The following is a 12,565-nucleotide window of genomic DNA, read 5'->3' on the forward strand; positions in this document are numbered from 1 at the left end:
TTCTGACTTCTGAGTTGGACTGATGCTGTTGCCATTGATGAAGACCGGAAACAGTGAAAGAGGACTGGCCAGAAGAATTTATAGCTTCGTGTGGCGCCCTCTCCTCCTAGAGGCTGTAACTCCCTAGAGGGTAAAAACCTTCTCTGTATCTCTCACAGGACCCAGCACAGGCCATGCACATCATAGGTGTTCAGGAAATAATTCCTAAATTAGAGAGTCATTACGGCATATCCAACAAGCTAGCTGGTGATGGTGAGTTCATCCTTCACGAAAGGAAAAACAGCACCAAACTCCACCCCGCCCAGCAGCACTGAAAACTCACAAACACAGCCGAAGTAGGAAAAAAATAACAATAAGAGATCCAGTCTCCGTGAGCAGATACATGTAGGCAATGATTATTCATCTGGACACTAATTCTGCCAGAGGGTGGGGTGAATCCCAAGTAAATGCTAATACAACAAGGAACCGAGCAGAAGAAAAAAATGAGTTCATCACCAAAGAAGAAGATCAGATGCATTATTATGTGACAGAAGTTATAACAATCAAAGTTATGAAAGGCTTTTGTTTTATGTTGTATCTAAGGAAGAAGCACAGTCAGGATAAGAAAAAAATGAAAGAAAAGAAAAAAGATAAAAGGAAAAAAGAAAAAGAAAGAAAGAGGAAAGAAGGGGCGCCTGGGTGGCACAGCGGTTAGGCGTCTGCCTTCGGCTCAGGGCGTGATCCCGGCGTTGTGGGATCGAGCCCCACATCAGGCTCCTCCGCTATGAGCCTGCTTCTTCCTCTCCCACTCCCCCTGCTTGTGTTCCCTCTCTCGCTGGCTGTCTCTCTCTCTCTGTTGAATAAATAAAATCTTTAAAAAAAAAAAAAGAGGAAAGAAAAAGGAAAGAAGAAAGAAAGAAAGGTAGAAAGAAAGAAAAAGGGAAAAGAAAAAAAATGGGGAAAAAGAGAAGGCATTAATATGGATATCATTATGTAGGGTATAAATTTTAAAAGAGCAGCTCTAAATTATTTGAAGTGAAAGGAAGACGATGAGGAGAGAGGTTGAAAATGTGAAGAGAATAAGCCCCATAAGTGAACAGAATCAAAGACAGGCTGAATTCATGTAAAGTGTAAACTCAACGGATGAGAAATAAGGGCCAAGATAAATTGTAGGAGGTGAAAAGAGCAGCAGGAGCAGAGGGAGGAAAGACTAGAAACAAACAAACTAAAATCAGATGAAAAAGCCAAGTGGAGCAATAGGACCAGGTGAAAAAAATTAAAATTTTTTAATCCCTTTTTAAAAAAAAAAAAAAAAAAGCAAAACCTCACAGAATTGTAAGAAAAGAGGCAAGGATCTCACAGAAAGCAAAGACGCATGCAGAGTCATTATGAAAACTAAATGTGTTTTCTGTTTAGTTTGGTTGCTTTGTGGATCTGGAACCATTTTGACATGTGGAAAGATTCATTTTGATGTGCCTAAAGTGTATTGATTATGGTAATTGTTTTTTCTGTGTTAGCTGCAGTCCATTGTGATTTCCTATGGGCTACTGTAATTGCTTTTTAACCTGCCCTATTGGCTAATTTGGTTTGGGCGAGTCAAAGTGACCTCTGCACGTCAGCCTCACTAGAATCACAAGGCAGGAGTAGCAGAGTCCAGTAAAGAAGGCAGACTTCGAAAGGTGGGGTTGCGCTCCTGTACTTCAGAGAGGAGCGCATGCGGCCTTGTGGGCACTGAGGGAAACATAAAAGGAACAGTTTTGGTTTCGGTTTTACCATTTATGAAGCCAGTGACTTTCTTCTGATCCAGGCTGTGTAGAAGACAGCAATGGACAAAGCCCTAACGATCATTATGTTGAATTTCCTAAATTCATGTATGACCTTAGAAAAAGAGAAGGCACTTCCTGATCTATTGTCATGGTCCCTATGCTTTGCCTTTCCATTCATTATTCTGTCTCTGTTTTCCTTAAATTATGGGGTTCTCAGAATCCCTATAACATGCTATTTATATTTGGGGATTGCCGAGTCAGATAGGTGAACTGTCAAAGACGTTTTCTATCCATATCAGCATCGCTGCCCAGATCTGTGAGTATCCCTGAGATTATGTGTTAGTATTTTTGTTTGCAATATAAATCACCTATCAAAAAAATAAAATGATCCTGGTTTGAAAAAAAGTCACAATGGACCTCACACCAAGGCACCACTTTGTCCTTCATCGGGTCAGATATTAATGAGTGTATATCAATAGCTGGTGTTTTTTGAGCTGTACTCTCAAGTACTATGCTTGGTTATCTCATTGAATCCTTGAAACAATCCTATGAGGTAAGCACCATTGTGAACCCCAATTCCAGACAGAGGCTCAAAAAAGTATGAAGCTGGGCTATGATGACTCACCTTGGAGCCGGTGGAGCTGTGATATAAATTCAGGTAGTCTGACTCCTGAGTCTGTGCTCTGATCCTCTACAGTGATGACGAACTGATTTCGTTATGGTTTTTCTCTTGCTATAAAACTTTCTAGGTCATAGTGCCCTCTTCATGAGATCATTCACTTATTCAGTAAATATTTATACTTGATCTTAGCCAAAAGGTCAAGAAACGATTACTTATTCAATAAATATTTCTTGAGCTCCTCACACATGCCAGGCAACTCTCGTAGGGATTAGAAATAGATTGAAAAACAAAACAGACAAGCTCTCAAAACACTTATTTTTTGGCAGGAGAGAAAACAACATACAATTAAATAAACAAATGAAATAAAATAATTAGATAGGATTAATACTAGAAAGAAAAGAAATAGGATATGTGGAAAAGAATAAAAGGGAGGGGCGCCTGGCTGGCTCAGTCAGAAGAGCGTGCAACTGTTGATCTTAGGGTTGTGAGTTCAAGCCCCACATTGGGGGTAGAGATTACTTAGGGGGGAAAAAGTTTGAAAAAAAAAAAAAAGGAAAGAATAAGAGGGAGAAACCAACTTTGGAGAGTATGCTTGGGGAAGTCTTCTCTGAGGGGGTGATATTTAAGCTTAAACTGGAAATAAAGGAGCCGGGGTACAAGAGCTATGGGAAGAACATTCTAGTAGAGTAGAGGAATGGTGTCTTCAACAGATCCAACTCCCTGCCTTTGATGTTTGATCTGTAAGCCATCCAGGATACATGATTTCACTGTCTTTATAGTCTAGCAGTGGGAGAGTCAACAGTCTCTCACTGGTTCATTTCAATGTTCTAATGTAGTTTAAACGTTCTTTCTTATATTCAACAGGAAAAAAATTAAAAATCGCTGCTGCTACTTCTGATCTTATTAACATCTTAGTGCATTTCCTTTAAATCAATTTTTAAAGCTAATATCCTTATTTGCATTCTATGTACAAGCCTCTAGGCTACAAGTTTTTTTTATTATAATAATATTTTTTATTATATTATGTTAGTCACCATACAGTACATCCCTGGTTTTTGATGTAAAGTTCGATGATTCATTAGTTGCGTATAACACCCAGTGCACCATGCAATACGTTAGGCTACAAGTTTTGCATGCATTATTATATTCTCCTTCAGACAACTCCAGGAGTAGGCAGTTGTTTTAAAATGGCTAACAGACACATGAAAAAATGCTCAACATCACTAGCCATCAGGGAAATATAAATCAAAACCACAATGAGATACCACCTTACACCACTTAGAATGGCAAAAATTAACAAAACGGAAGACAACAAATGTTGGTGAAGATGTGGAGAAAGGGGAACCCTCTTACACTGTTGGTGGGAATGCAAGCTGGTACAGCCACTCTGGAAAACATTATGGAGGTTCCTTAAGATGTTAAAAATAGAGCTACCCTATGACCCAGCAATTGTACTACTTTGTATTTACCCCCAAGATACAGATGTAGTGAAGAGAAGGGCCATATGCACCCCAATGTTCGTAGCAGCAATGTCCACAATAGCTAAACTGTGGACGGAGCCGAGATGCCCTTCAACAGATGAACGGATAAAGAAGATGTGGTCCATATATACAATGGAATATTACTCAGCCATCAGAAAGGATGAATACCCACCGTTTGCATCGACATGGATGGAACCAGAAAGGATTATGCTAAGTGAAATAAGTCAAGCAGAGAAAGACAATTATCATATGGGTTCACTCATATGTGGAACATAAGCAATAGCACGGAGGACCACAGGGGAAGGGAGGGAAATCTGAAGGGGGAGAAATCAGAGAGGGAGGCAAACCATGAGACTATGGACCCTGGGAAACAAACTGAGGGTGTCATAGGGGAGGGGGCTGGGGGGAAGGGGTAACCTGGTAATGGATATTAAGGAGGGCATGTGATGTGATGAGCACTGAGTGTTATACGTAACTAATGAATCACTGAACACTACATTGAAAACTAATGATGTGCTATACAGTGTCTGACTGAACATAATAAAAAAAAAAAAAAAAGAAAGAAAGAAAGAAAAAACAAGCATGAGGAGGTTAACTTGTCCAGGCACATGCAGCTGGTCAGTGGCAGAGCAGGAATCTGAGCCCAGAACTGCCTGACACAAGTCCCCCCCGCCCTCCAGCCACTGTGGCTTCTCCTTGGCATGAGTGCAGGTTATATGTCTTTCCCCCCAAATTTATATCCTGGTGTTTTTGTCTTCTATTTTTCCACATCATTAAGTATTGACTGTTTTTCTTGATTCCTTGTTTTCTGCCTCATGCTATATATATTGAGTGTTCTTTCCTTTGACCTATTCCAATGATTCAGAAAACGTGCTGTGTTTAATTCCAGTAGTGATCATCTTTAAACAAAGACCAGCCATTGAGAACAAGTGGAGGCTATTTATTCAGAGCTTGCTACTGTAAGGGAGACCTACCATCGCTTGGATTTCATGTTTCGCAGAGACTTGAAGGCAGGCAGGGGGGCCGAGAGGCTTTGTAGTGGCAAAAAGGAAGAGGCAGGAATGCTGTGATTTGAGGTTGTTGCCACAGGGAGGCTGGAGGCTGGCCGACTAGAAGGGGCCTCTTCCCTGATTAGTTTGGGGAGTATATTTGACTTTCCCTGGCTCGTCCCGCGTTGGAGGAAGCGAGCACAGTCGGGGCGTCGGCATCATTAACGGAGTCTAGACCATTCTGGGCCAGTTGCTGCAGAGGCTGTAACTGGCTTCTTGGGCTGATGGCTCAAGAGGTTTGGATCAAGGTTTGCGGTCATCTCTTATCTAGCCGCTGTCTGTTTATCTCTCACTTAACAGAAATATTCAAGTCTTTTGTTAATCATTCCAAGTAAAAAATGATTATCATGTGGTACGGTGGGTTATCAATCACACTTTTAGAGCCTTGGTCTGTACTCACACTCCCTTTTGATTTTGTTAACTGACCGGGGATTTTCAACAAAGACTGTTGTTATAAATGGATCGATTTTAGATCAGATTTTTTTTTCTATTGCAAACTGTAACCTAAATTTAGACTTTATGTTTTTAGTGTTCATAGCAAGTCTTTATACTTCAGCATCTCTGTTTTTGAGTTCCTGTGTCCTTAGATTTGATTCAGAATTTTTTCTAGTCCTTTACATGCCTGAGAATTTCTTTGTGTTCAACCTGCCTCATCTGTAAAAAGGGATTAAGTACAATAATAATGCATAAAATATGCTTAGCAAAGCGTACGGCATGTAGGAAGTGTTCAATGGCTATTAGCCACTGAATTGTCCTCCTCCTCATTTTTATATTTCACACATAAAAGACAGCTTGCTTAGGTTTTCAATACATTTTTCTCTCAACCCTTATAAACATTGTTCCAGTGTTGTATTCATTAACCTGATTTTTCTTATTTTTGATTTTATTTCCTGACTGTGACATACAGGATTTTTTCTTTACCTTTGTAATTCAGAGATTTTCCTGGGTGGTGCTTTGTTGTGAGTCTCTAGTGGTCTTCCCTGAACTATGTTGTGCCCCTTCAGTATGCATACTCTGTTTTGTTTGCCTGCTTGTTTGTTTTCAATTCCATCAAGTTTCCTTCATGTTTCCGTTGTTGCTTCTGTTCACACAGGCCTGCTGTCTTCCATCAGAGGAAAACAGTTCTCCAACCAACCATTCGCCTGTTGAGTTTCTCTCTCTTTTTCCTCTTGCCACAGTTCTTGAAGAGCTTCAAGTTTCTCACCCAGATCACCGATAGGACCTGTCCTTAGGATTTCACTCCTTACTGCTCCTGATTCTTCTATTTTGTGTTTGGTTTTCTTTATCTCCTCAATTCATTTTCTTTTCATTTTATCAGTTTTCTCCCGCCACCTAGGGTTTTCTCTGTTTTGTGGCTTCTTGTTTTTATTTTGTGACAGCCATGCCTTTTTGAATCCTATTGAGGTAACCAAGCAATTTTCTTTTTTTTTTTTTAAGATTTTATTTATTTATTTGAGAGAGAGAACGCGAGCACGCACAAGCAGGGGGGAGGGACAGAGGCACTGGCTCTCTCACTCTGTGAACAGAGGTGATACATGACAAAGAGCAGTCACCAGGTTATGTTGCTCCCACATCGCATCCTGCTTCAGTCCCTCACCTTCTGCACTTTCCTTTTTCATTCAATACATATTCCTGGACTGCTGTCCATCCTGAGCCAGAATATGTTCTGCATCATGGATACCGCGGTGGGCGAGCCAAGTCCCTGCCCTCCCGGAGCTCACGTCCCTGTTCTTGTGAGGGCGCAGTTCACCCTGACCAGCCCCTGCGGCCTCCACTGCTTCTGGGGCTACTTTCTGTTGTCAGGACTCAGTGTCTATAGAGTCGGAGCTGATGAGGGCCAGCGTCACCCCAGCTGCAGGAGAGGGATGTCTGCCCTCGGCTCCGGCTGGGGTGGCTTTCCAGCAATGGCGGCATTTGCTCTCATTCCACACCACAAGAAGCTCAACCAGCAGCTCTTTTCAGCTGAGTTCTGCTCATCTTCACGGTTCATGAAAGGTCTTCTCAAATTCTCTCTTTAGTTTTAACTCTTGCTGCTAGTTTTCAGTTTTTTATATTTTCTTTGTCTTTGTGGGTATTTTAGTAAGAAATTGAGATAGGCTATCTCGGATTACAGTGCCAACCTGGAATGTTGATTCTTCAATGTTGAGTTGGGGAGTAAATGTGGGATCTGTAGTCCCAATATCTAGCAGGAAAGCAGAGAGACAGTCCTAACGCTTCCAAGAGACAGCAGAGCTAGAGACTGAGCCCTGAATCATCAGAGGCGAAGGGATATGCAGATCCCCACGTGAAACTTGGTGAGCTCTCCAGTGATGGGTGAGAACTGGAGAGCTGATGTTTTTAGAAATATCAACATTTAGGGGACAAAGGGAGGAAAAAATAAGCCAACATTGCTCTCTGTTGATTCTGTTTCTTTTTTACTCTCCTGTGAGAGTCAATTTACATATAAATAAATAAATATTCATCAGGTCTTGATTTTCCACTTTGCCAAATAGATGAGCCTGGAATTTTTTTCCCCTCATAAACTGTTCCTCTTTGGGGCCAAGCTACAGAGAAGTTGGAATCAGTGTCAGGTTATGAGTGAACCTCTAGTTGCATAGACAGTGCATCGTGGGCACCTTTCTTTTTCTTTCTTTCTTTCTTTCTTTCTTTCTTTCTTTCTTTCTTTCTTTCTTTCTTTCTTTCTTTCTTTCTTTTTTTTTCTTTTTAGTCAGCTCCATGCCCAGCATGGAGTCCAGTGAGGGGCCTGAACTCACGACCCTGAGATCGAGACCTGAGCTGAGATCAACAGTTGGACACTTGGGGCGCCTGGGTGGCTGTCAGTTAGACCTCCACTCTTGGTTTCGGCTCAGGTTGTGATCTCAGTGGTCGGGTCCTGAGATCGAACCCTGCCTTGGGCTCTGTGCTCAGTAGGGAGTCTGCTTGAAGATTCTCTCCTTCTGCCCGCTTCCCATGCTCATGCCCTCTCTCTCTCTCAAATAAACAAATCTTAAAAAAAAAGAAAAAAAAGGTTTGGATGCTTAACTGACTGAGCCACCCAGGTGCCCCTTGAACACCTTTCGGAAATACAGTATACCATTTTGGAATTCTACTCCCTACATAGCTACCATGATTTGAAGGCTTACCGGATTTTAGACACTGTGCCAAGCACTATACATACATTTTCTCAGTTCATCTCCACAACAACAGGATGGGGTGAATATTATTCCCATTTTACGGTAAGAAAGTTGCCAATGATAGCATTCTATGATTTATCCGAAGTCACACAAAATGAGAGTGGCAGAATCAGGATTTGAAGCTGGCCTATCCCCAAAGCTTGTGCTCTTAAATGAGTGCTATACTGAATCTCTCTCACACACACACACACACCGCCCAACTACATGAGTATTTGAGGGGCTATATGAAAACATTACTCATGTTCAGAGGGGTCTTTTTAATAAATAAAATGTGTTATTTCCATGCAAAAGAAGTGTCAAAGAGTTGCTTTCAAACCTATTGCTTATTCTAAACTTCAAAACATTTATCAGCATTTCTTAGGAAATATACACAGAATTATTTTATGACACAAACAAATACTAGTTTCATTAACTAACAATCATAACTTGCTTTTGACCAGAAAGTACTGAACATGCATTCACCAGATTTGTCTCCATAGGACTTTTGGGTTATTGTAAAAGACAGTTTTTTTTTCACTTGAATCAAAATTTCCCCCTGTGTGAATATTCAAAAGAATCTGCTACAAAATCATATAAATTCCTTATGGTTCTGTAACTATAGCACAGGAATGTTCTTATGCAGCTATTAAAAAAATTCTATTAATGAAGACCACATAGAAACATGGGAAATATCTATTAACATAAAAGATGGTATGCATATTATACTGCAGTTATGTAAAAATATGCATCCACATAGACAAGAGCAAACACTGGGAAGTAATTTGCAAAAATAAAAATAATTGCAAAATAATGAGGGCTCTTTCAAAGTTTTTCAAAAAGTTCTCCAATGTTTTACTATATTAAAGTAGCTAGTCTGTATGCTAGACAACTTTATTAAGTGGACCAGTAGCCTGTGGACAGTAATTCACAAGGGAAATAAGAAGATCTCTGCCAGATTTTTGAGAACCACTCCTTAACCACGGGGTAAGAGGTTTTCCTCTCCATAACAAAGGAGAATAATTTTCCTTTTCTGAAGCTGTTTTGAAAAGCTGTTATTTTTCCACTCAAAATGTACAATTATCATATAAATAATCAAGTTCACTTTCAGGCAGCTGCTTTCACAGGAGGAACATTAAACTCTTTTGATCAAGAAACGACAGCAGTTTATTATCTATATCATCAAATGTAAACTCCCCAGCCAAGCATTAAAGACTTAAGCTCTCCTGTCTCTTTTCCCAGTAATACTTCAGGAGAAAGTTTTCCCCACCAAGACTTCTCTGTAATGGTTAATTCTTCCCTTGTTTGATGGACTTCATCGTGATCCAACACTGAAAATTGTATATATGGAGTTAAAATAACTATAAATAAAGCTCCTGTATTCTGATATTTTGTCTCGCATCCTTATTTTCTAATAAAATATTACAGGATAAATTTCAGATCTCCTTTGTTCTTTTTCCCCAGACCCATCCTCCTCTCTCCTTCTCTGGAGGTGGCTACAATCATGGATTTGTGGAGGGGCTGCCAGTATGTTATTATACTTATGTATGCAGCTGTAAACAATATATTTTGATACGTACTTTTAAGATTTATGTGTCAGTGTACTCTACATGTCTCCTACAACTTGATTTTTTTTCATTCAACATTGTTTTTGAGATCTGTCTACATTGTACTGATAGATTTGTTCATTTATTTCAAGTTCCCCACGGCATATTAATTGTGCTGTGATTGCAATTTACTGGAAAATGAAGGCGCATATTCCAGAAAGATCTTGTTACTCCCCGTGTGACAGGGAGGAAAAACTCTTGCCTGAAGAGCTTTCTGCCATCTTTGATTTGAAGGGTGGGGTGGAGTGGCTTTCAAGTGTGAGCACAGCTCTGAAGTAAAAAGCATCTGGTCAAGGCTAGGATAATGTGTGCTGACTGGGTTAGGGAACGAGGAGTGGTTTTAAAATACAATTATGCTTAGAGCATATGCTATTTAAGATACCATTCCTCCCTCCCAGCAAGATCCTGTCACACTGGTGTTGATGGCTGTATTCTTCTGCTATGGAAGAAACAGAACTCAAGTAGACAAATGTCTCTTTGGCATTTGTCTGATACATAGATAAAGACTTGGGTCTCAACATTCCCTCTGTAGTTGGTGAACATTTGTTGAACACCAACAGTGAAATAGGCACAGGAAATGCAGCTGCTTGCAATATCGTTTCAGTATAAGCAGGAGCCTTGCTGAGTTTTCCTGTCTGTCTTTTATTAAAGGTCCACACACGTTCCTGTCGGGGAGGATCAAGTCCAGCACATGGAGCTCGTTCAGGATCTAGCACGAGAGTTTAACAAGAAGTATGGGGAGTTCTTCCCGGTGCCCAGGTCCATTCTGAGTAAGTAACAAACATATGACTGTTAAATCAGGCCAGGGTTGCAAGACAGGATTGGATAACGGACTGAGGCTTGGAATTTCCTTCGGACTAAACTTGGCTTTCTTGTGGACAGGCTTCAGGATTTGGAACAAGAATCCCCATCTTTCTCTGTAATGTGGGGCGCGCAGACCTCATTAGATTATTCAATAAAATAGCCAAAAAAGTTTGAAAAGTATGGGAAAGACTAAAAATGAAAAATATTCAAATTCATTAAGTTATATAATATATATATATTTGGTAAATCATATAATGCTTTCTATTGAAAAGTATACATGGGAAAGCCTAAAAATGAAAAATAATCATTTTCATTATAAAGCATTATATAATTTACCAGTTATATTTATTTAGTAAATTATATTATACTTTATATGAATATGTATTAATAAATCAATGTATTAATATTATAAGTTAATGTAGTAACATTTAATACTTTATCATGAATTATATATAACATAAACATATATATATATATATATATATCTCCTTCCCTATTTCATGGATGGGGAAACTAAGGCTTGGCAAGGCTAATTTTGCACCCAAGTCATATATCAAGTTAGCGGCAAAGCTCTTCAGATTCCAAAGCCATTGGACCTTGCCTTCCCTATTCATAAGAAAACAAAGTCATAAGAAGAAGAACTGCTGAATCATCAGCTAGATAGAACAAGAGGGAATTGATCATTCTCACACTCTCCTTTCTTAAATGCACAACATTGGGGCGCCTGGGTGGCTCAGTAGGTTAAGCGTCTGCCTTCAGCTCAGGTCATGATCTCAGGGTCCTGGGATTGAGCCCCCCATCGGGCTCCTTGCTTAGTGGAGAGCCTGCTTCTCCCTCTCCCTCTCCCCCTGCTTGTGCTCTCTCTCTCTGCCAAATAAATAAATAAAATATAAAAAAAAAAATAAGTGCACAACATTGATGGAATGGATAATCTCCCCCTGGATCTGAAACTTCACCAGCAGCTGTGAGGCAGTACTAGTTTGGAATCTTCTGGAGGAGAGAAGCTGTGCCTCTCTATCAACATTTTGGTAGTGATGTAGATTTGTGGCAGGGGCAGAGGTCACTGAACCTAAGCTCTGTCCATCTTTATTAAGCTGATGGCATTTTATAGGAGTATAACATGGACCTAGTATCAGTTCAGAAGAATAAGGCTGGTATACATTTCTAAGCTGTTCCAGTGGTTCACATAAGAAAAGACGGGCATACCGTGCATTGAAATCAAGCTTCTTTTAGCAATAGGTAATATTTTAATGTTTTTTCCTATTATTATTTTACCTATTCCAACTTGATATGTTTCTGCAAGAGCCATAAAATAAGCAATTATTAATAATATTGGTTGATAAAGCACAGCTTAACATCTTGATTCTATCAGAGTCACTTCTGGTGTGTGTGTGTGTTGGTATATACTTTTATAACTGTGGATAAAGAAACGAAAGGATTGCCACAGATTGTTAAAATTTGTTGGAGGCAGGAAGGGCAGTGGTTGTGGCCAGAGAGTGATTAGCTAACAGGGACGAGCAGAGAGGAAAAGAGAGGGAGAGCAAAGAAATAGACCAGACTTTTCTAAAAGGTATGCACAGTATGATTGATACAACTTCATATGTGTAAAATTACACATTTGATGTGTATAAATGCATTAAAAGTTGTATGAAAATATGATCAACCAAATGTTAACAGTTTTATTACATGTTTCAGGTGATCTTTATTTTCATACTTATATAAATGGCTTGAGTTTTTCACAATGGGTATTCACTATTTTTATAATCAGATAAAAATAATAAGGTCATAGGATGTGGAGCAAAAGGAACCCTCGTGCACTGTTGGTGGGAATGCAAACTGGTACAGCGCCTGTGGAAAACAGTGTGGAGGGTCCTCAAAAAATTAAAAATAGAACTACCATGTGATCCAGTAATTCCACTATTGGTTATTTACCCAAAGAAAGTGAAAACACTAATTCAGAAAGATATATGCACTCCTGTGTTTATTGCAGCATTATGTACAATAGCCAAGATACGGAAGCAACCTAAGTGTCCATCATTAGGTGATGGATAAGGGAGATGTGGTTTATACACAGTGAATGGTGCTCAACCATAAGAAAGGATGAGATT

The 12,565-nt window shown here is 39.7% G+C and overlaps 1 protein-coding gene across 1 annotated transcript in view; it reads left to right on the top strand.

Moving 5' to 3' along the window:
- WARS2 (tryptophanyl tRNA synthetase 2, mitochondrial) overlaps positions 1-12,565 on the top strand; it is a 96,550-nt gene that overhangs the window by 82,922 nt on the left and 1,063 nt on the right. Inside the window, exon 5 of the mRNA XM_008706359.2 lies at positions 10,305-10,423. Coding sequence (XP_008704581.1) covers positions 10,305-10,423 — 119 coding nt within the window. The remainder of the gene's footprint in view (positions 1-10,304; positions 10,424-12,565) is intronic.

This window comes from Ursus maritimus, unplaced genomic scaffold (assembly GCF_017311325.1).
Source record: "Ursus maritimus isolate PB19 unplaced genomic scaffold, ASM1731132v1 scaffold_12, whole genome shotgun sequence".
Classification (NCBI taxonomy): domain Eukaryota; kingdom Metazoa; phylum Chordata; class Mammalia; order Carnivora; family Ursidae; genus Ursus; species Ursus maritimus.